Source organism: Bos indicus x Bos taurus, chromosome 18 (genome assembly GCF_003369695.1).
Source record: "Bos indicus x Bos taurus breed Angus x Brahman F1 hybrid chromosome 18, Bos_hybrid_MaternalHap_v2.0, whole genome shotgun sequence".
Taxonomy (NCBI): domain Eukaryota; kingdom Metazoa; phylum Chordata; class Mammalia; order Artiodactyla; family Bovidae; genus Bos; species Bos indicus x Bos taurus.
Window position 1 is genome coordinate 23943698 of NC_040093.1, and position 23685 is coordinate 23967382.

Sequence of the window (23685 nt, forward strand, 5' to 3'; positions counted from 1 at the left end):
GATGCGCTTTTCCAGGGGAGGAGTCCTGTAGCTGACGCCAGTTGTCAGCACACCCACCTGAACAGCCTGCTCAGGCTTTCCCGGGGGCCAGGCTCCGGCAGCACCCCAACTCCCAGTCCCAGCTTCCAGTGGGCCTGACCTGCATGGGCATACAGTCCTCTGCTCAGTGCAAGTTGGATTTGTCTGCTTCAGAATTTCAATACTGGAGGGCTTTGAAGAGGGTGGTCAAGATCCGGGATGGGCAAGTGTCTTATCTTGGAGTTAATCCCAATGGAACACACGTTTCACGCAAACGCTAGATTTGTTACCGGAACCTACAGAAGGGAGTTGGAGTGAAGGCGCTAGAGCTTTTCTTAAACCCCTCTTTGGCGTCACCACCTGCCTCTGCTATCCAACTGCAAGCGAAGAGTGCAGAGACCTAGTCTTCCAGGTGATAAGAGCACTCCGGCCCACTGCCTCTCCCCTCTCTCATTCCTGGGGTGGGTGGGGCTGCCCCCCGGCCTGCCTCTAGAGGGCGCTGTTGGAGAGGTGGTACCGCCAGCTGCAGCCTCGGGCTCAAAGAGGGCGCCCCAGGGACTCCACCCCTAACCCCTGGCCTAATTTGAATATTTCATTGGCTGCAGCCAGTCTGGTCAATTTATCATGCAAATACGGGTGCCCTCGCGCCAGAGAGGAGCCACCGCCCGCGCAGGAGAGCGGCGCCCGATTGGTGGCCGGGACAGCTGCATTTGTAATATTTTTCTTTGGGCATTAGAGTCATTTACCAATGCCATCGCCGCAACTCGAGGCACTGAATCACAAGCCACTTAAAGGTTTTTATTGGCAGCTTTGAAACTTCTTAACATGTTCTTTTGTTTTAAACCAAGTATCAACCTATTGCTGACCGCCCACCCTCCCCCCCACTCCCCTGCCCGCCCTAAAAAAACCTGCAGCAGCTACAAACTACTTTGTTCCCTCTCAATCTGTGCACTGGGTGACCGCTTCTGCCGTGTCACAGCGAGGAGGACTAGACCTCTTTGGGATGAACACTTGGTAGACTTGAAATAAATAATCTTGGCAAATTCTTATGGGGTCCAGACACAATTGATAGCAGACAAACAACAAGGAACCAGAGAGCAACAGGAAGAAAGAGGAGGAAGATTTGGGAAAGAAAAGTGGCAGAAAGATGAAGAGGGAAGGGAGAATTCAGAGCTGCTCTGTCAAAGAGGAAATTCTTGGAGTTATCAAAGCTGCCGAAAAAAAGAGACTATCCGCATACAAAGAAACTCAACCTGCTGGCCGCCCTGTCCCGAAGAATTCTGGGTTTGCTATTCTAGAAACACAAGTGCTATGCACCCAAGTTTCAAGAAATAAAAATGACAGGAACGAGGTCCCAGCCCAGTATCCCTCTCTTGTACCTGCCCTACTGAGAATTGCGCCCGGTCTCGATTTTCCCCGTTTGGAAATTCAGCGACAAACACAAAAACCATAATATATAAGATAGAAAAGAAGAGCTATTAAAGAAGAGAAAGAGAAAACGAAATTCCTCCACGTTTTGCAAATTCCCCGGCTAGTTAATGAGGTCACCAGGCTTGCAACGCTGGGCTGTCTGGTTTGAGAAGACCTGGTGGCTTGATTTCTGAGACCTCCTCCTCTCCCGGGTTCTTGCATTGGACGAGCCTGAGCTCAGCCTCGCGGTGATTCACAAGCAGGATTCTGTCCGCGGAACTTGTTTGCATCCGCGAGGGAAGAGCTGGGCACCTCTGCTTTTCAGCTAGCAAAGAGCTGCTTGCTTCCAGCCAGGGGCGAGCCCCACAGTGGCTGCTACTGCGTTGAGTGTAGAGTTTTTTTTTCCTTAAGCTTTGCCTAAATGGTTTATAAAAATCCACTTCACCCAGAGTGGGAAAAAACACGCCTCGCTGTAGCGAGTAATTCTGGAATTCCCCGAGCAACTCAGGTCAACGCAAGGGATTTGATCAAAAGGCATTTTGCCAGTAATTGTGTCCTCCAAGCTGGTCTTAATGTATATCTGTCTTAGACAGAAACACGAAGACTTTCTACTTTTTTTAATATTAGATCTCCTAAAAAAAGTTTTTTTGAAAAGTTCGGTAAAGGATTAGGTTTGAAAGATAATTATGTGAAAAGGGGGAGCGGAGTCTAAACTGTGCTCCCCAAGTCTGAAAATCCGGTACTGAGAGCAGAGGAGAGCCCCAGGGTGTTAGGGACGGAAAATCCCCAGCAGGTCTTGGGAAACCCCAGAAAGTAGTCCCTACCAATCACCCAGCTAGGAGATGGGTCTGTAGGCATACCCGATTCCCTTCCAATAACGGCGTTCCCTCCCTCCCTGTTAGGTACATAGCTTTTAATTTTTGTTTTTAAAGATGCTTATAATTGCCTGGAAATCCCAAGTCTGGGGGTGGGTGGGGGGAGGGAGGGGGAAATGAGACATCAAGGAGGGGACATGCTGGCTCTAGCTTTCTAGGGGGCATGACTGGGTCAGCTTCCATCCAAAGTTCAGGAAGTCCCAGTCATGCCCAGTTCAGGGATGGCCCGGGGCAGCCTTGCTCTGCCCCGCCCCAGCAGAGAGCGGATCTCAAAGCTGGCCAGGGAAGATCAAAGGTGCTTTTTGCCTTTGAGTCGGGTGGTCCTGGTGGGATTGCCAGACCTGCAGAGAGCAGAGTTGCAAAGTTGGGCCAGACCTCTGTGTTGGAAACACAGAAATTTACCAAGTAGGAAGCCCGCTCTGGGGAGGAAGGGTTGATAGCCTGTGTACCCAAGTGTTTGGGGAGTGGGATGGCGGGGACTGGGGAGATTCACATTCTCAGCACCAATTCTTGGGCCAAGAGAAGTCTCCTACTTTTCTTCCAGGAGTGCCTTGCCCCGCCCCCAGCTCCCATCCCTGGGAGCCTGAAGTAGCTCCCCCGAGGCCCCACAGAAGTGGCATTAATATACCGCTCCGATTTTCCAAGGTTTATTTCACGTCAAAACTGTAAAAGTTCTTGGGAGAATTTACAGACAAAACATCTGGTTCGTTAAAACAAAGCTACCGGAAAAAGAGAAACAAACTTCGCTGCTGTATAAATGCACTTTTAGCAAACAATTTACCGCCTGGCTAGGGCCTGGCCCCAGGGTCCGAATTCTTCCCGCCACGACAGGGGCTGAGGTCCTGGGCCCAATCCCTGGCTGAGGTATGCAGGTGGTGGCAGTCCGCCTCTCAGCACCCAGGGTATCTCCTCCTGCCTAGCCCAGGTTGTGGTGACAAGGAATGTCAAAGGGTCCAGACCAGAGCGCCGACGTTCCAGGCGGGCGACGGCTGGAGAGCCCTCGCTGCCGCCTCGTCCCGCAGGCACTGGGCTCCCCAAGGGCCCACCGGCGGGCCAGATGCCCTCACACCTTGACATGGGGTGTAGTCTCCCAGAGGGCGTTGTCCCTGCGGGCTGCCCGCGCCTCCTCCAGACAACCCTTCTCTAAGGTCTATGTTTAGACCCCTGGGTCCCAAGCCCGCCCTGGCTACCCGGCCTGGATAGCCAGCTGCAAGGATGCCTTCTTTGCGGAGGTCTTTTTCCTTCTGGCCATCCCAAATGGGGACACACTTAATTCAGCCTGGTTTGGGACCGGCGGGCTGTCACTCAGCACTCAACCGCACCTTGAAGACAACCTCGGCTGCCTCCAGGCGGTGGCCCGCCTGCTCCTTCCCCAGCGCGAACTTCCTGACTCCTCGCGCCGCCCGCCGCGGTCAGGATCCTCGCCCCTCCACCGCACACTTGTTTCGAATCACACGCCTGCGTACTTCTCCCCTTTCCGACTTCTCCCGGCTAGGCTCGGGTTAGCCAAGGACAAAAGCGCTCCCGGGATGGGAGAGACCCGCTCAGGTAGGCCCGGCACTGCCGCCTGGGGTCCGTGAGTTCCGGGAGCTGGAGTCGGGCTTCTAACCCTTTGACCTGAAGGAAAGGCTGTTGGGACCATTTGAAGTGAACAGGGCTCCGAATCCCGCCGCAGAGGAGGAGCGGGGTTGCATTGCGCCCGAGGAGCAATCTTGGGAGTCAGGAGTTGTCTTCATGGCCCCTGGGAATTTGGGGGGCTCTTAACAGGGTGGTCCAGCTGATCGCAATGGGAGCCGCCAGTTTCCCCTACAGGCGGTTGCCACCGGACATTTTGGTATCTCCCCACTGTCCCTCAGCCCCCTTCTCCTTTTATTTTTAGGGGTGTAAAAAATTATTCTCAGAAACACGGCACTTCCCAGAGGGGGCCACTTTTTGCGTGACTCACGCGGCTAAGTAGTTACCAGGTGCTTCTGCAGGGCAGAACCGTATTGTGGCTTTTCAAAGGAAAGGTCTCTGCAACTCTTCAGAGTAGGGTACAAAGATTTCTGCACAGTGTGCCTTCTACAGAATTCTAGGTCCTCTGCCAGGCGCGGGCTTTTCCGCCCTCTAGTCTAGCGTGGAAATGATTCAGCTGCTGGATGCGGTGCGCGAAGCCGGCACCCTAGAGCGCGGACCGTCCTTCCCAAGGAAGGAGCCCCAGCTAGCGCCGCCTCAGCGGTCTCTGGCCTCCTCCTGAACCGCGCAGGCCTGGGAGCATGCCTGAAACCGGTTTCTGTATCCCTCCGAACTCGGGAATCGCGGAACCATGAGACGCGCAGGTTTGACCCGCGTGTGTAGTCGACTCGGAGGGACCGAACTCACCAGGCACCGGACAGATATATTTTCAGTAGTAATAACACAAATATATCAGGGGAAGTGCCAGGGACAGCCGCCCCACAGATGTCCCAGGAGGAGATTCTACGTACACTCTTCCTCTTAAGTTCTTGGGAGGACATGAAAGGCCCCTGGCCCGGCCAGATTGATCCTATGATCAGGGACATATGTGAAGGTGTCTGTCTTCTGGATCTTGGGTTAGGGGACGATAGGGAAAAGCAAGAAGCAGAAGCAGGGGAGCAGGCCACCACCGTCCGGGGTCAGCACTCTTGGGGAATGGTCGGCAACTCCCTGCAAAGCACTGGCTTCTCCAACTTATGACCCCGTTCTCTCTCCCTCTGTAAATAACATGTGAATTACAGACATACTGCCACCCAGAAACTATTTCTCCCTAAATCGAGCTCATAGTTCTCACTCGAATCCATGAGAACCCATGGATCCCTCCTCTTTCTTCCCTTCTTGTCTCCTCACTGTCAGGCCATGGTACCAAGCAGCCAGGCGGGGCCTGGCAAACTTGTAGATTGAGACCTTTTGGCTAACACCTGCCTGGCGACCTCGACACCCTTGGACTCGGCCAAGCTGAAGATTTAAGCCACGGAGCTGAGGTAGCTTCCAGGTCTATATCGTGCTTGCTGCGGATTTGGGAAACCTACCTCCCTTCTTTCCTATGCCACACCCAGTCCACAGAAAAGGGGCAGAGAACTTGGCAGAATGCAAGGGCTTGGTTGACACTGTTCCCCTGCACCTGTCCCATCCCTAGAATGGCCTGCAAAACTAATCATGTTTAGAGATCCCGATATTAAACTGGGTAGGTGTAGCTAAAAGATCCCCGTAGAGATCAGGGTTCCAAGCTGTGCCAAGCCGGACCGGAACCTTGTTTTCGTGCCCCGGCAAAGTAGCGCGGTCGCAATATGCACCCCGCATAGCCCGTGTTGTGCGTGACGGGCTGTCGCGGCGATGTGCAGCTCATTGACACTGATGGATGCGCCAATGGTTGGACGGACAGATGTTGGGGCGGATCGCACTGCGCGCAGTGCCTGAGCGGGGAAGGGCGAGGCAGCGATCGGGCGGTGGCTGCGGGCTACGCTGAGACCGGAGCTCAGGCCACGGCCGACAGGGGGAGAGGGCGGAGGGAACTGAGATTTGGAAAGCTGCGCCGGGAAGGAGAGGAGGAGGGGGAGCACGAGCCAGGGCGAAAGTCTCAGCCTTCCGTGCACGGTGCTCAGTGCTGTGCACTCGCTACAACCCGTGGACCCAAGCGGGCGCTCGGCGTGTGGAAGGTGAGTCAGGGCGGCAGGAGGTGACCTCCCGCGGCGCCTACTCTCCTTCAGGCAAGTGGTGATCAGTGCCGCAACCAGAATCCTAGAATCCTGAGGCCGCGGGCGGCGTCTGCCAACTCACCGTTTTCTCCTTCGCAAGAAGCGTTTCACGCCCCACGGCCGCGTCTCCCGGGCCTGGAGGGGCAGTTGCTCTGGCCTCTGCGGCCGCAGGCACCAACTCCGCGCCACGCGCCCGCCCCACGCACGAGGCCAGCCCGGGGCCCAGCTGCAGCTAGACTCCAACTCCCCGCAACCGCCCAGGGTCCGCATCCCGCAACTCCGTGCGCTCCTGCGCACGCCAAGGCGCAGGAGGCGGCTTTATAGCCCCGGAGGACGGCGGCAGCACATCTGCATTCAGGGAGGCGTCTGGACCGAGCCCAAGCCCGCAGGCTGGGGGCGAGCGGAGACTTTTGATCTTACCGTCAGGGTGAGATCGAGGTCTCCTGGTCTAAAAGAAAAGAAAGTATGCCTGTGAACTTTTAAAACAAACTTGCAAAAAACAATCACAAGGAAAAAATAAAGAGAAGAGGGGGCAGAAGAAGAGAGGAAAGAGACTAAAAAAGAAACATAAGGGGGGGGGGGGTGGTAGGGAAAGACGGGAGAAGGCCGGGGTTTGCAGCTCCCAGAGCGCTCAGGCAGTCAGTCCCAGGGCGCGGGGCTTCGGCCCTCGCCCGGACTCTCGCACGCGGCTCACAGGGTACTCCCAGGGCCCCAGCAGCGCGCCCAGAAGCAGCACCGCCTAAGGGTCCGTGGGTCTGGCGGCCGCCCCCGCACTCCCGCCACCGCCGCCCGGCAGCGCCCGGAGCCAGCCCCGCCGCTGCCGCCCCATTCCCGGCCCAAGAGCTGGCCCAGGGAGACGCAATCGAGCCCGCAGCGCATCGATGCGCCGCCGCCCGCGCCGCTCCGGCTCCGGCTCCCGCTCAGCCGCCGCTGCCCTGGGGTCGTCCCATTGAGCTCCGGCCCACCCGCGCCCTCGCGGCCGCCAGTAAGTGAGCCCTCTTTGCCCCGCTGCCAACTCAGCCCTGCCAGCTCCTCCTCTCCACGATCCGCCGGGCTGGCCCGAGCCTCGGCGACCCCAATCACCCAATCAATAATCAATTCTTTTTGCCCAATACTGCCAGAAGGCCAGGCACTGGGCGCGGTAGCCCCTCTCGGGGCGCCCCGGAGCGGGGGATGGGCTTGAGAGTCTGAGCTCCTGCCCCCGCCCCCGTCCCGCCCTCAGATCTGCCAGAGCCCGTGGTTGGGGGCGCGGTCCGGCGCCTAGGGGGCGAGGGACGGGGTGGAGGTACCGTGATCTTCCCAGTCTGGAGAGGAAACTTAAGAGGCACCCCCTCCCTCACCCACCCCCGGGACGGGCCCGGGAAAGTTTGCCCGGGAAAAAAAAAAAAAAAATTGGGGGAAGTGGCGGCGGCGGGTCCCGGGGGAGGAGCTCGGGAGGCGCGCGGGGTCTGAGAGCAGCCCCCACCCGCTCCAACCCGCGCCCGCCTCCTCCCCCGAGGGCGCCGGCGCCCGCCCGCGGGCCCTGGCATCCCCGGGGTGCGCGGGCCCAGGCCCGGGGTCTGAGCTGGGGGCTTTGGACGCGGCATGTGGAAAGGAGTACGGCCCGGGAGTGGCAGCGGGGGATAGCCAGGGGGCGAGGCCGGGTGGGGAAGAGGGGCAGGCGGGAGTAGCTAGTGCCCCGGGACAGGCTCGGCCGAGCCGGCGCCGCGCCCCTGCGTGCGCGCAAGGGGCGGAGGCGGAGGGGCGGCACCCCCTCCCAGGACTGGGCGGGGGTCCTAGACAGGATCGGGGCCGGGAGTGGGGGCGCGGCGCCCCCGCGGGCGGGCGAGTGACACGATCATCTCCTTTTCCTTTAAGCTTGCCTGTTGCCGACGCCGCCGCTCCAGCCGCGCCGCGGGCAGAAGACTGGACCGCTGAGCCCCGGGCCGCGGCGGCGGCGGCGGCTGAGCGCCCCCACCGATGCCGTGACCCTCCTGCCCGGGGGCGGGGACCCGGGCTTCACCGGCCGGGGCCGCTCCGGTGCGCCTCCTCCCACCCCTCTGCCCGCCTTCTCCCCCCACTCCCCGCCCCCCGGCCCCGAACCCCGCGCACCTCGTCTGGGGACGGGGCGGGGGGTGGGGGGGCAGGGCTGCCGCTCCTCTCCGCCCCTCCTCCTCCGGCCTCTGGAGCGATTTGTCAAACTTCCCATTCCGCCGGCAGCGCGGTCCTCCTCCTCCTCCTCCTCCTCCTTCACCACCTCCTCCTCCTCTGCCTCCTCCTCCCCCCGCGCTCCTCCCTCCCCGCGCCTCCCTCGCCCGCCCTCCTTCTTCCCTCCGCACGTTCGGGGATCGCGGCGGAGCGCGGAGCGGGGGGGACGCGGAGAGCCGGGGCGCAGCAGCATCCTGCGGGCGGCCGCTCTCCGGGGGGGAGGCTGAGAGCCGGCCCGCCTCGCCCCCCCGCGGGCCCGCCGCCCCTCCCTCCCTCCCTCTCAGCCCGGCAGCGGCGGCGGCGGCGGCGGCGGCGGCAGTGGCAGTCGCCGGAGGAGCATCATGCCGAGGAGGAAGCAGCAGGCGCCCCGGCGCGCAGCAGGTACGAGCCGCTTCCCCTTCCTCCTCTTCTCCGCCTCCTCTTCCTCTCCTCGCCCCGCGTCTCCAGCCGGCGGCGACCCCGCTCCTTGCCCCGCTCCTTGCCCCTCTCGCTCTGGCCACGCAGACTAACTCCGGGGCGCCGGGCTTTCTCACCGCTCTCCTGTCTGGTGCGTGCGCCCGCCTCGCGGACCGGCGCCCCCCGGACGCCCCGCTGCGCTCTGCCGCCGCCCCCCTGCTCCCCTTCCCGCTCGCACCCACTTCAGGAACCGCGCTCGCCCGCGGCGAACTGAGCGGGGCTGAGTCCTGCCTCCTCTGCTCCCCGCCTGGCCGCCGAGGGGGTGGGAAGGAGCCCTCTTCTGTCTCTTTCTGTGGGGGGCGGGCGGGGTCACCTGAGTTCCCCGGGACACCTTCTGTGTCCTCTCGCGGCCGGCCGGCGGGGGACTGCCCGGTGTCTGCCGAGCGAAAGAGAGCGAACGAGTGAGCGAGTGGGTCCCTTTGGCCACCTTACTGCTAATCCGATTGATTCTTCATTTATTGGGCCCAAACCGGGCACAGCGGTGGAAACCAGAGCGCACAGGGTCTGGGTATTGTCAGATGACTGTCAAGGCGATGTTAGATGCTGGCGTTCTCTTTACCCTGGTTTGTTTTCGCTCACCCCCACCTTCTCCTTCTACTGCTTCTCCCATCCTCATTTCCTCCTGGCACTTAGTTCTGGGACGTATCTGAGTACTTTCTTCGCCGCCCCCCACCACCCCCCCACCCCGCTCCTTTTTTTTCTCTCTCTTTTTTTTTTCCCAGGAGTGTCAACTCCTGTTAAGACTGAGCCGATTTTTTTTTTTTTTTCTTTTCTGGAAAAAGCATCATTGAAAGCAAAACAAAACCCACACACATAACATTATTTTGCAATAATGTCAGTTGGGGGCATGTTGCTTGGAAGAAGGGTTTCTGGCCCTTTGCCACCCTTGATTTGATGACTGATTGATCGCCCGTCATGCTGCTGCCTTTGATCTATTCATTCCCAATAAACATCAATAAATCACTCGAAATGGTGAGGCCAAGCTCTGTGACGTCACTCGGGCCCTGTCAGTGCAACTTCTGGGATTTGGGGCGGACTGCTGAGAGGACCACATATGGACGGGATGTATTTTGATATGAGTAACACTCAGATGTGCAGAGGTTCAGATGCTGCCTGAAGGGGAGGGTTGAGTGGAGGTTCATTTCTTTTTTTCTTCTCTTCCTTTCTTTTCTGTTCTTTTTGTGGAAGAAGGGAGGACAGGGAGCAGGGTCAGGGCTTTGCCTGGCGCCCTTCTGGGATGAAGGCACTGTAACCATGCCACCGGTGAGTGCCTGTAGTGGCAGTGGGAATGATGGTGGTGGTCACTTCCATGGCTTCAGCGGGCATTGCCAGTGGAGCTCACACACTGGCTGCACTCTGAACTTGAGTCTTCTCACACAGGGTCACAGAGAGAGAACGCTGTTCTTTCTTCTCCCAGAAATGTACTGACCTGTTAGTGTCCAAAAGAAATTGTTGAAGAAAACAGACTTGGTTTGGGGCATATGTTGCCGATTTTGCTCTCTCCTCAGAGTTACCCAAATTTACAAAGTTTGAAAATCACAGTCGTGGTTGTAGGGAGGGTGCCACCTCTCAAGTCACCTTCTGGCTGGTGCTTTTTTGCCCATCCCATCTTCTACTTTAAATTCCAAGCTCAAGCAATGAGCTTATCTACTCAAAATAAACTCTCAAAGTTTGGAGGACTCCTTTACAAAGTTGGACAGTAGGAGTGTCTTGGGCTGCTTCCAGTCTTTGAAATTTTTTTTTTCCTTTCCTTTTTGGATGTACATTTGAAGGTATCTCTCTGCCTCAATCAAATGAACCATATGTGATCACATCTTTACATTTGGTTTAGAGCCCTCTCCGCCGTTGCTTCATCTTTCTCTTCCACCTTGCCAATCTGAGACTCGTATTTGATAACTTTCTGCTAAAAATATTAGAGGAGGAGGAGGAAGTATGCTGTTGGTTTTATTTTTTTTTAAAGCAACCTGTTCACTAACCTTTTTGCACCTTTAAAAAATGCCAGCCAGGAAATCTCAGGTCAGTTAAGAAATGTTCATTATATAAAAACTTGACTGCAGGACTAATAGGAGCTGGAAGAATGGTTTTGCTCTATCAAAATGACCCGTCAAAACGACTTTGTTTCATATTTGATTTAATTGTCTCTCTCCTGACAGGCACATTCATCAATAGCTTAATGGTCAATCAGAAGTTGGCAGCGTGAGTGCTTTTTTTCTTTCCCATACCCTGGTTTTGGATTTACTTTATCAGAATGCCTCTGCCTAATGGACGTGTGGAGGAGGGGGTGGGGAATGTCTGAAGGGCTACTTATTTAAGAGTGGAGGAATAAAAAAAAAAAAAAAACCTTCCACATCCAGGCTGGTGATAAGTATACACAGGCCAGTATGTGTGCTGTGTGAGTTTGTTTGTTTGTTTGTTTGGATGGGCAAAAAACTTCCCATTTTTCTTTTCTTTTTTTCCTCCTTTTTCAGTTCTCACAGCTGCAAGTTATAAGGTTCATGCCTGCTTTTGTGGCATACTGGGAGTGATGACAAATTGATTGCTTTGTACTGATAGAGAAAGAGAGTGGGAAAAAGAAAGATGTCTGCTGATTGGTAACTGGAAATCCAGTCCCAGCAACCTTGAGAAGACTCAAGAATTTTTTTCCCCCTCCAAACTGAAAGGTCCGCTCAGCCATAAAAAAAGAAAAGTTGTTTTGCCAGCTTCATTAGTGTTCACCTAATTAGCTGTAAACCTGATGGATTTCTGACAGCTTTAATGATTGGAGATGACAAGCTCGACGCAGTGTCATCCCGCAGAATTAGGTTTGCAGCTAGTTTGATGTAATCAAGTTGATATTACACAGTCCTGGCTGCCTTTAGTTGTGCATTAACTCAATTTTCTGCTGCAGGTGACAAATGGGCTTTGGTACCTGGATAATCATGTCATAGGAATTAGGGCCCTTTTAATGGTCTGGGGTAGAATAACAACCACAAAGGGCTGAGAGCTGGGGAGAGTGTGCAGACGTAGCACACAGGTGCACAGTTTTTACATCTAGGCCAAATGTAGCGCTGCTCTCCAGAAGGCCAAGGCAGGCTCCAAGAATCCCTAAAAAGACGTATTTCTGCACTTCAGGATTTTCTCTTTTTGATAGAAATTATGCATGGCTGAGTGTCTTTTCTCAAAGGGAAGAGAGAAATTTCTTCACCTGCCAAGGAGAAACCTGGGCAGGAGTTTCCTTTCTCCAGGCGTGTAATTTCAAAGGGCTATACGTTTGTGCTGGACAAATGTCGTTACCCGTAGAAGCTCAGAGAGCAGCGGGGTGACAGAGGCCAGTGTCCTTCAGGTAAAACGACCATTTTGTCTCTCTCCTACGCGTAATGTTTGTTTTTCAGTAAGTATGTTTTTTGAAAATAGCAGAAAAGAAGTTCAAGCAATACTTAATAGCAGATCTCGTTCTATTCTTATTTGTTCTCTGGAAGGAAGTGTAAAATCTTAATAAGCCCTTGCCTAAACTCCTCCCGCCCCTGGCCAAAAAAAAAAAAAAAAAGGAAAGAAAATCCAACAAACAACAACAACTTGTCATTGACCTTTTGAGTCTTATTTGGTGAAAGAGAAAAACCGTCCAAGGAGTTCTTAGGCAGTTGTATTGCAAAGGTAAACCTTCAAGCGTCTTGACTTTTGGCAAAGTGGTTTGGACCCCTTAGGACCTGCTGGAGTAACAAATCACTGCGGGTCCCCAAGGAATAGGTTGAGCTTGTGGTGGCGGGGCCTGGAGGTTTTACTTTGTGGGTAGACATGGACAAACTAGAAGATGGCACACGTGGCGAGGCCCACGTACCACCATCCTAACCTTCCTAAGTCTCGTCCACATATCAGGCAGCTCCGGAGAGGAGCTTTTCCCTCTTGGAAGCACATGGATCATTCAGGAAGGCATTTCGGCCTCAGCTTTGGGAATTCATTTGCTCTCAAAACCTGCCACACATCTCTCCTTTGGATAGACATTCTACCCGGTAGCAAGGTGACAAAATGACTGTTTTTGGTCACTCTGTGATTCTCCCTCCCCCCTTTTCCTACAAAACGAAAGGAACAATGTAAATTTTAAAAAAGAGAAACTGAGAAGCTGGAGGAGAGAAACAAAGAGGGCAGGAGCCAAGGCCATTCCCCTGGACGTCCACGTAGGGGAGAGAAGCTTCCAGAATTGGCTGCTGTGCCCCCATTATCTTGACAACTGTCAGTTAGAGCTTCAGTGCTCTCCAGGGCCAGCCTTGATTGTGAGCGGCTGATGTTGTCATTTTGTTCTCGGTTTTGCCTTGAGCGCGCTCATAAGCAGGAGCCAGGTAGTCAATAACTGATGTATCAGCAGTTATTCCCCAAATTGCCTCACAAGTCTGCGTTTTCCCTCTTTTTTTAAACTAAAGATTGTTTTGTAAAGTGATTAGAATGAAAGGTGACTGCTCAGGGCCAGGGGAAATGCCGTGAAACCCAGGTGAGTTCCCAGAATGAAAACCCCTGGTTCCCCGCCCTCCACTTCTGGGATTCTGGAAGGGGAAGGATCAGCTTCTGGAGGGCAACATGGCATCTTTCCTTTTTCCTGGCATCTGGCAGAGCCAGGCTGGGGCTAGGGCTGCAGATGCAAGCAGGGAAGGAGCAGGGAGAGGATGGGAGTCCTGGTTCGGGTGGGTGCCCCACAGCCATCTTTAATAACAGGAGCAGGCCAGTTAGCCGAGCACAGTTTGTGAGGCTTTCCTGCTGGCCCATTTTTATTCCTGCCTATCACTGGACAAACTATAAAAATAGCTTTAGTCTTGTAGTAAAAAAAAAAAAAAAAAAGGTAGGGTGTGTGTCTACTTTCTGTGTTTGTCTGCATCCAGCCCAGGTTGGGAGGCCTTTCAGAGAAGCTGTTTTGTAACACCCCTGGAACCTCACCCCGTAGCCTGTAGGGAAACAGGACAGAACATAGCGGTGGTATCACGCTGGACCTTCTCAGGTGTTCAGTGTGTGTATGTGTTCTAGTTATGTTCCAAATTGCGGTTTCTCTGTCTAAAGTTAAAAAATGAAAGGTGAATACAATATATTGTATTTGGTAACAATGATATGGACTGGTACATCGAGACAGATAATGTGCACTTGTAATTAGACTCAATAGACAGGCAGTCATTTTTAAATTCTTTTGACACATGCATAAAATAGTCATATAATAAGATAAGATGACAATTTTATGTTAGGTTGATAAAGTGTCCTGATACATGCATTTAAATGTCTGTAAGCCTTAAAAAAAAATTCAGACAGATTAATTCTAGTTTCCAGTATTTGCAGTTAGTCATTAAATTAATTTTCAAATCCTACTAAACAATGGCTATGAATATGTTTTTTTTCCTGTCTTTCTTGAGTCTTATACCTGATTGTAAGGAATGGATACATAGATTTGGTAGCTTTCTCTTAATTTTTCAACATTTGTAAACATTTATGTTAGACATGGGTGTAAAAATTCAGGTTACTGTTTGTGACTAGAAACATGCTATGCAGTTTTAGAAGCTGAGAAAAAACACCAGTAATAGAACATAATCTTCTTATGACCACTTGCCTGAACAACTGTCATACTCCACATTTAGGAATCTTTATTAGAAAGATTACATAGTGTCCTTGACCAAATATTGAATATTTTATAAGCCCCATTTAAAAAAGAAGACATTTTGAGCACATACACTTGATTTGATCAGCACTTAGATTCTTGGGCTTAGTTACTTTCAATTTTGTAAATTATTTTAGTATTTCAACAAAAGTGGCCCGAGAGACATATGGGGCAGGGGGAGCATTTCTCTAAAGGTCACGTTACCTGGACTTTTTGACCCTCTCCTTACCTTATTTTCTCAAGTGTGCTAAGGTGTGGCTCTTGAAGAATAATTTAAATTTGTTTGGGCTTAATGATAAATTATTAATTCATACTGTCAGGACACATGTTATTAATTATGACTGTGTTTTCTTCATCCAGAACAGCTGTTGGGGAAACAGTGTAAGTTCAGATTGTCTTCGAGGGTTGGGAGCCAAAGCAAGGAACTTACCAACTCCTTGTCATCATCTTCCTGATTCCCTTGCTTTGGGAATAAAGGATTGCAGGGGGCGGAGTGAATCGGGGAGAGAAACTACTAATTCTGGGCCAAGATGGGTGCTAACAAATGCTCATTCATGTACCTTTTTAGAGAGCAAGCCTAACTGCCAATGCTCGGAGTCCAGGTGGGCTTCTCGGTGGTACCTGCTGCCTTCCCCAGTCTGGTTTCCATTCCACCAGTGTCTCTTGTTTTCGTCTTTCTCTTGGGTAGACCAGAAGGTCAGGTTTGCAAGTTTATAGTAGCAGAAAACAAACTACTCTGAAAGCTTGTCTGTCCCCCAAACTGGAACCCATCCCTTGGAGAGTAAAGGGCTGTTTGGTAATATACATGAAATGACTCCAATTCATTTACTTTTGATTTTCTATCCCCATCATTAAATCTAGTCCTATGTATTCAGTTTCCTCTGAGTTCTTTGAGAAATGCATGTTGCATAAAATAGGCAATTTTTAATGAACAATTTAATGTAAATGGGTTTTGAATTTAAATTAATATTAATGAAGCCTTGAGTGAATTTATTTTGCATACGTAAAGACTTGTAAGTCTTTTACCCATGTGCTTTCTCCTTTATGTAGTAACACTGGTTGGGTGGATTAACCAGCACCTTTTAAAGATTTATACTTAAAAAATGAAATTGATTTTACATGTCCAATAGCACCAACATATCATTAGGCAAAAGCGTTACTTAATTTAAAGAAAATATACCTCATTTTCCAATTAAAACTCTCCCTCTCCATCGTCCTGAAAGCTGCTGTTGGTTTGGCATTGCTGCCGGGGAAAATACACACCAACAATAGTTAGTTACTACAATCAAGATGTTTTCTTTCTTTGCCTTACCTCTAATGCATTATGTATCCCAGGATGATGGGAAGTTCTGTAATTAATTCTGTTAGATGTAATTGCTATAATCACTTTGATGTTACACATAATAAAGGTAATATGGTAAGCACATAAAAAATATAAACACCTTATTGTAACACTCCTGCTAAAATTCCTTCTCGTCAAGTCTGGTTTATAGACAAGTGTTCTCAACTCTTCTCGGTCATAGGTGACAATTTATCTGAGATGTGTTCATTGATATTCCAAAGGAAAGTCAGTGATTGGAGAGGATGGGCCTTGGCTTGAAGGGGTCTCCAGGCTGATTGCCTAGGAATCTTAATTCCCCTTTCCTTAAAGATGTGGCTAATGAAGAAAAGGTAACCATTAACTTCTGGAGAGGTGAGAGGTAAACAGTTAGGAGGGCCTATGGAATGAAGTAAGAGATGTAGGAATGGAAGAAGAGCTCAGAGAAGAGTGATGGTAGAGATTTCAGATCAGAGGAGATGTTGTGCTATAGCTTTTCTTATCCTCATGGTGTGGGATTATGGGAAGTGCCATGCGTTTGTGTGTGTGTGTGTGTGTGTGTGTGTGTCTGAGAGAGAGAGAATATAGGAGCATGTGCTTATGGGTAACAAGAAAAAGCCACCTTTATGTAACAGTGCAATAAAGGAAATTAGCACAGAATACATGCTTTATTATTATTACTATTGCTACTGTTAGACACCTTTCATGGGGCATCTGAGGACTGTGCCTGACTGTTGCACATCCCACCACAGAGTTGGCCAACGTTGCCTGTTGGACCGAAACATGTGATCTTTTGACATTTCCACTCCCCACCACACACACATACACACACATATCTGTGTACCTACCCTGGATCAAGCCACCATAGGGCATAAGTTTGCCTGAGACTCTGAGCACACAGTTCTTGTGGAATGTTTCCAAACACAAGCGAATTGTTCTTGCAGAAGGTGGAGGATGTGGTGGGAGAGGAACCCTGTTATTTAATTTTCCCCCTATGGATAACCTGGAGTCACCCTAGCAGGGACATTTGACCCCATCATCAGCTGCGCTCTGTCCTGCGTGCTACAAAGGTCAAGAGGTGTCCTGCCCCGATGTTGGCCTGACGGCTTGAATGTGAATTCTCTGCTTTTATATTTTGTTTTTCGGTGTGTTGTAAGAGACCAAGTCTGTAAATCAGCATACGCAGAAATAAAATAAGCCAGAGTGGATGTGTGAGAAGCGGATCCTCTTCTTCTCTGGAGGAAGAGAAAGGTGTTTGCAGACGGCGCTGAGATTCATTGACAGCAGTGGTTCCCTAGCCTGTGCCCAAGGCCTGGGGAGCGGGTCTGGCCCTTGCTTTCTCGGGCTGGCTGGCTGCAGACCAGGCAGGGAAGTGGGGGTGCTGCAGAATGCCGCTGGGCAGGGCCTGTCTCCTGGGCATCGGGCCTAGCATCCCGGCCTGCCAAGGTGAGCAGGGGCCGAGGACCGGGTCTGGGGTCCCAGCGTGGACCTGGGCTGCAGTGGGCCAGCCATCAGCTCTCCTGCGGTGACTCCCGGCTGGTTTTGATGGCGAGGATGATAAAAGGTCTGAGAACTCCATAGGCCCCTGTAATCAGGGCCAGCGCTGACATCCTTCTCAAGTTTGACAGCTTCTTCCTTTTCTCTCCTCACCGCCAAGCCTTTCTCAACCGAATTTCCCCGCCCTCCCCTCCCTCCCTCCCTGCCCGCCGCCCACCCCTTCCCTCCCTCTCCTCCTTTCTGTGTGTGTCTCTCTTGTTTCATGTTCTTGATCAGCCTCAGATGCCGGGAATTATTTTTTTTCGGGCGGGAGGGGGAGTGTTGCTTTAGGTTTGTGGGTTGGGCAGGTGTGAGAGGAAGTCTGTGTGTTTTTTTTTTTTTTTTTTTTGTACTGTAGGCCTGTTGCTAATTAATGTTCCTCCATAAGATTCTGTCGGAGTTGAGTAATGTTTTTGATCTTTATGCCTGATAACTGCATACTTAATGAGATTTCAAAGCTGTGAGTGCAGCTCCCTACAATTATTGACAGATGCCTTTTCTTTGCCATTGGGTTCAGCTTCATAAATCCTCTTGCCGTAATGAGGTTCAGCAGCGCCACCCTGGCAGTGAGCTAATGAAAGGGGGGAGGGCGAAGCGGCTCTGGGCTGTCTGACACATTTTTTTCCTTTAAAATTTACTATGCAGATGTCAAGCTGCGGACGATTACTTCAAACATGCTAATTTTTATCTTGCTTTTGTGTCAGCCCTTTGCCATGAAAAAATAAATAAATAAAAGGACTAACCTTACTCCGCTTCATTTCTTTTCCCTTTTTTTTTTTCCCCAAAGTCACATTTTTTAATAACCCGTGGTGTGTGACTGCTGGGGACTTTGACACGCGCGTGGCCTTTTGCAGGTATCCAGTGGCAGAAGCGTTTTTTTTTTTTTTTCTTCCCTTGCCATCGGAAGGGCAGGGGGAGGATAAAGTGTGATTTCCCCAGGCCTCCCATCAGCCTGCCCTAAGTATGCACTTGAAACGTCGGAGAATTCATTTCAGAGTTCTGAAACTAGATCCCGGTGAAGAGCTGCGCCATGCCAAAGAGTCGATTTCCTTTTCAGCGGAGTCATACATCACTGACCCACCCTTCCCTCCTGACAGAATGACATATGTCATTTATCATATGGGCCCCAGCCAGACAACGGGGAGGGGAGGGAAGCCTGGTCCGTGTGATGCAGCCTCCTCGTCCTCCCACTGTACACAGTACCGCTGGCTTGCAGAGAGAGCACTGCTGATTTGGCGGAGGGAGAGGGAGGAGGGAGAAGATGCAGGGTGAGGGGAGGAGAACCTGCTTGTATGGATGGCTGGGTGTGTGGCGTGGCGGGCACGAGATTGGCAGAGGCACCGCCGAGGTTATGTTCTTTAATATTATCTGCTAAACCACACTGCTCAGCCTCTGAGGCTCTTCTGACTCCCCCCACCCCCCGCATTCCTTTTCTCTTTTTCCCCCCCTTTTAGTAGTCAAGGGGAAAAAAAAAAAGAGCAAGCAGAGCTGACAGGTATCATTCAGCCGCCCTGGCTTGTGAGGGGTGGTATAAATGAATCTCAGGGCTCCTGGCTTCACATGATTCAAACATGCGTTATTGAAGATGGATGTTCCTTAAAAAAAGATTGATGGTGGATGCCGGGCTTAGGGTGCCATTTATCATTTTGAATATTATTTAGACTTGCCGTGTAAACCTGTAACTTGAGAGTTGGACGAGCCGGGGCTGGGTAGGGGCCTGTGTGTGTGTGTGTTTCCATCGATTGGCCTTGGGTTATCATTGCTGCTGACCAGATGCAGTCCCTCCCATTTACAGTATAGAAGACACCCCCCTCCCGTAAAGGAGGGACGGTTTAATTTTGAATAATTTCCAAGGACACTGGGGAAAATGAAGTATCTGTGATTTACACTAACAGGCAACTTCTTTCTCTCTCCTTCTCTCCCTCTCTCTTCCCCGACAGAGGCAGTCATGTACGAAACATTAAAATATAAACAGAGCCGTAGTTGCCGAAGCCAGGACCCTTGTCTGATTTTTTTAAAACTCGGTGACATGCTTGAAAAAAATAAAAATCTGTATCCACAAAGCTTAGCACAATATAACTATTAAAAAAAAAAAATTACCGATTGGCTTGGTTAGCTGTGTGAGAATGAAGAAACATAGACTTCCACGTCCCAGGAATATTTCAGATAAAAAATGATCTACCCCTACCCCTGCTCCCAGCAGCCTCCCCCCTTTTGTGTCTGCACTGGGTCACCCTCCGTAGGCCCCCTGCAGACCCCGCCTCCCACCCTCGCAGGACTGATGTGGACAGCTGTTTCCAGGCCCAGACGGTTAATCCCTCCTGGTTCTTTTGCACCCTGAGCTCTGCTCCAGGACACCCCCACCTACTGGAAGGACTTAGGGACGCAGGCTGGCTCTCCCAGGCCCCCAGCTGCTGGGAAGCATCAATAACCATTCCCCGTCCAGCTTTAGAGGCCTGCTGCCGGCTTCCCGGTGGAAAAAGGGAAACAGAAACTGCTGGCCTTCCTGCTCGACTCCTCCAGTAGGAGAGCCCCGATAGAGCAAATTTAATTGTCAGGCATTCTATTAAATATGTGACTTTATTTGGGTCTGCTAATTAAATTTAGGGCTTCTTGTATGACTTATCGTGTGGACATTAATTTTAAAAAATGATGGGACAGAAAGTTAGACTGGGGTCGTTTTTTATCTAAAGAAATGAGAATCGAGAATTCGTGGAAGGGCTGAATGCTCATATCTTGCTGCTTCTTGGACAAACTTTTCCCTGAGGTGTTAAAAAGCCTGCATTTCCCGTGAATAGGAAAGAAATGAGAATGTGGTGTATTCACTCACCAACTCCAGGCAACTTTGTGTGTGTGTGTGTGTCTGTTTATTTTGAAATAACTTTATTAGCAGCCTGACACTATGCACAGGCTGACTTAGGAGTCACTTTTGGTGTTGTCCAGCTGCTGCCAAAAATTGGGTGGAATCAGATATATGGCCTTTGTTGGTGTCTGGAATCACATCTGACTATAGAAAGATGATATTGTTTCTTGCCGAGACTTCAAGGAAGAAAGCAAAACTTTGATCCTCTGCCCTTGCACTTGGGCAGTGTTGGAGGTAATTGGAGTACAAGTGCCAGTTTGCAGGAACAATTGTAAACACCTTTGATACAAATGGCATCATCCCATTTTTACTGATTAGAAAAACTTTGCTATTAAGAGGTGCAAAGTCCATTTCAGGTGTAATTGGTAAGGAACTGAGTGCACTCACGGGAAGAAACCTTGTTTTGTTTTTTGTTCGCTTTTCTTCTTATCCCCTTTTCTCAGTTTTATGGCTGGAGACATGATTTATTGCAGCCATCCATCTTGGGGGCTCATCCATCACACCCGGGTTGCTAGGAGATTGTGGCAGCAGCTGTTTGCTCTGAATCAGACAGAAAAGTTGTCAATCATCAAAGGCAGGTGAATAGCATTAGAAACACGCTATTGTCAGACGGAATAATTAATCAAAGAGAGAAAAGATAATTAAAAAGATATGACCCTTGCAAGTACTTGCTCTGGGTTGCCTGGAAAAAAAAAAGGAAAGAAAGAAAGAAAGAAAAACTGCCTGGTCTTTTCTAGACACTTAAGCAGCTGAGGGCTGATAAAATATGCACTCTGCAGTGCATAGTTTTTAATTAATTGAAAAAGGTTCAACATTCAAAGACGATGCTGGAGAAAAGTCCGATTATGAGCAGAAGTAATATTTATTGTTTGCATGAAGGGCTTGACACACAGTTCTAACTTTCTGTCACAAATCTCTGGCTTCTTAGGCTGGAGGAGTCGTGGGCTGGGGTCTTCAGGTAGCCTTCCAGTATCCTTTCTTTAAGCTCCCCTAGTCATCACGTTGGGCCATTCAGGAGAGCTTCAGACCTGAGAACTGGAGTGGAGGGCAGACTGGACCACAAGCCACTCCGCAGTTTCGGTGGGTCTAGAACAAATGAATTCCTTAGATCACAAGTTGTGTTTTTTTTTCAAGTGAAGATGGGAGACTTGCAAAGCATGCCATGAAGTCCACCTTCAGGGTCCACGGAGAAAGAGCACTGTGTCAGTTCACTCACCTGGGAACGTGCTCCAGGTCCCGAAGGGAAACTTGTAATCCATCTTGTGCGGCCCTGGGAAGCGCACCAGTGACTCACATCCTGAGTGATCACCTGGCATCACATTCTGAAAAGATCCCCACTCACAATCCAGAAATAATTTTGGGTGCCCATTTCAGTCGCAAAAATATTCATAGATTAGGAAGTTCATCCTTGCCTTTTCTGAAGCTAAAATATTCTGGAAAAATTGGAAAACGTATTAAAGACTCGATAGAAAGTGGCATATCTGGAGTTGCTTTTCAGTTAAATATGCTGCACGCCCTGAAACAGATCTACTCTTTTATTTTTGGATACTATGCTTGATTTTCACACCATTCTCCTCCCAAAGAATAGCAGGACTTCTAAAATTAGCAGGTGGAAAAAAGGCTTTGAATATTAGAATTCCTGAGAAGGAAGAAAACCACATTTTTTTTTTTTTTTTAAGTTGGGACACCGTTTTCAGGGCACAGCACATCAGAAACTCCAGCCCTCAATGCCCCATGCCGGGCAGCACTGGGGATGCATCGCTGAGCATCCCGTGGCAGTCCCCAGGGGCTACCTCTCGCTATGTGAGGTCCACCTTCTCCCTTAGTACAGTGGGAGCCCATTAGGGGCGACGCAGCCACCACTCTGGCTTTTTGGTAAGAGAGAGACAGAGAGAGGGAAATAACTCAGATTAGAAAAATCACCTGCCTGACTGTCTGGAGCCCCTCGCAGATGCCTCACCTGGGCAGGTGGCTGGAGGAGGGTCTTGTTCAGAACTTGACCTCCCAGAGATGGATGACTTTGAGTTCAAGTTGCTGCTTGGGTCCTTGAGATGGTGTTCCTTTGATGGCCTTTTGAGCCCTCGAGTCAGGCTGGGAGTTTCCTGACCACGTAGTGGTTATCCCTTGAAGTTCAACATTTTCTTGGGCAGTGCCTGCCCTTGACCTGCAGGGGGCTGTGCTGCTGGAGGCCTGGCGATGCCAGCAGATGCCTGGTTGGGACTCGGGAGCTTGGTTAGGTAGCTTACAGAGTTCAAGGAGTCACCAGGAGACCCGCCTGTCCTCCGTGAGCTCTGGCTATTTGGAGATGGGCATTGAGTAGTCCCCTCTCATCCCTTGCAGAGAAATTCTTGTAGTTGTCATCTCCCCTTTCCAAATAACTGCTGAGAAAGCACATTGCCTAATGTCAGCCAGAGCAATTCCAAAATGTGGCGGCTCGTCAGGGAAGGGCAAAGGAAGAGAGTTCGTGCGAGTCATTTATGGTAGATTTATGAATTCACAGATAAAAAATACCAACCTTTAGGGCAGGTGAAGTCAGATTGAAATTTGCTTCCCCTTAAAAAAGGAAAACAAAACCCAGGGAGAGAATGGAAAGTCTTCAAGTTTGGAGAAGTTGGTGCACACCAGTTTTTTTCTGGAGCTGCAGCTGAGATCTAATGTCCTCTCCGGTAACCGCCCCTCCCCTCCCCCGGCATCTGTTTAAACGATGCACAAAATAAAAGAGAGACAGAGAGAAGGGGCCCAAGGAAGGGTGCGTTGCTTACTCCTTAGAGGTTTTCATTTTGTGAGTGTCCGTTTTGACCAGAATTTCAACGTCTCTGTCCCTGGATTATGGTTTCTGTGATGGGGGGAGGAACGCGCACTGTCTCTGGTGTCGCAGGCGTGTGCCAGGACTGAGCACCATGTTTGAAGTCTTTGTGATGGTGAGAAAACCCAGGACTGCACTGACCCCCACGCCAAGTTGATATTTGAGTGTTTCATCTAAGTGATACGCATTTTCCTCCGAGTTTGGTGAGACAGGGTTACCTGGAAGTCATTTTGGATTTTCCCGGGTCAGCTTGCCATAGTGTTAAGGCAGGCTCGGTCCTCATAGAATGCCACCCATGGAAAGAAAGCCCAAATTACCCAGTGGGACTCCCTGCAGGTAAAGACATTTTGAAACACTTAAAAGACCTCGGAACTGCCTAAGATGCAGTCATTACTTCTCATCCGCCCAAGGAAGAGCTTTTGAAAGGGGGTGAGGATTCCTATTTGGGAGAGAAGATGGGGTTCCCAGGGGTTTTCCTGTGGTGAAATGTTCCCCTTTCTTGACATTCTGTTTCCTGCCTTTGTTTCTGCTCTGGGCCTGGAATGAAATGGCTCTTTCATATATATTAGTGAAGACCATGCCGGGGTAATCTATGAGACTGCGATGGTGGTATTTTCTCTTGCTTTTCTGTATAAAATAGTAAGGCAGCACGAACACTCAGCTACGTGCCTGAGGTTCCTACTGGGATGGTTAGGTGAATAAGTAATAGAACAAACACGGAGTCAGCTGGGCAAAGGAAAATAAATAAAATAACAGCGTGTTCTTGGTTCTGAGAGCCCTGCCACACGAGCTTGTTCAGATCAGGTCCTGGAGCTTCAGACTCTCTGATGAAATGGGGAGGGCGGGGGGAGAAGGGTATTATTTGGAAACACATGTACTCATTCCTTGTGAAAGAAGTGAAGTATTTAACATT

General features: G+C 50.8%; 2 protein-coding genes across 6 annotated transcripts in view; one reads left to right on the forward strand and one right to left on the reverse strand.

Moving 5' to 3' along the window:
• LOC113876615 (translation initiation factor IF-2-like) overlaps positions 1 to 8396 on the reverse strand; it is a 34593-nt gene extending 26197 nt beyond the window's left edge. For 2 of the 5 annotated variants that reach the window (XR_003506540.1, XR_003506541.1), the window contains exon 1: positions 6078 to 8049. Coding sequence is in view for 3 of the 5 variants with exons in the window: in XM_027516030.1 (XP_027371831.1) it covers positions 7848 to 8375 (528 nt within the window). In the remaining 2 variants the exon portion in view is untranslated. Of the gene's footprint in view, positions 1 to 6077 lie in introns of all 5 variants that reach the window. The other 3 variants (XM_027516030.1, XM_027516029.1, XM_027516027.1) reach the window with 2 other exon arrangements.
• A 33-nt stretch (positions 8397 to 8429) lies between these two features.
• The window catches only part of TSHZ3 (teashirt zinc finger homeobox 3), a 69856-nt gene continuing 54600 nt past the window's right edge, over positions 8430 to 23685 (forward strand). The window contains 1 exon segment of the mRNA XM_027516026.1: positions 8430 to 8563. Coding sequence (XP_027371827.1) covers positions 8524 to 8563 — 40 coding nt within the window. The 5' untranslated portion in view covers positions 8430 to 8523.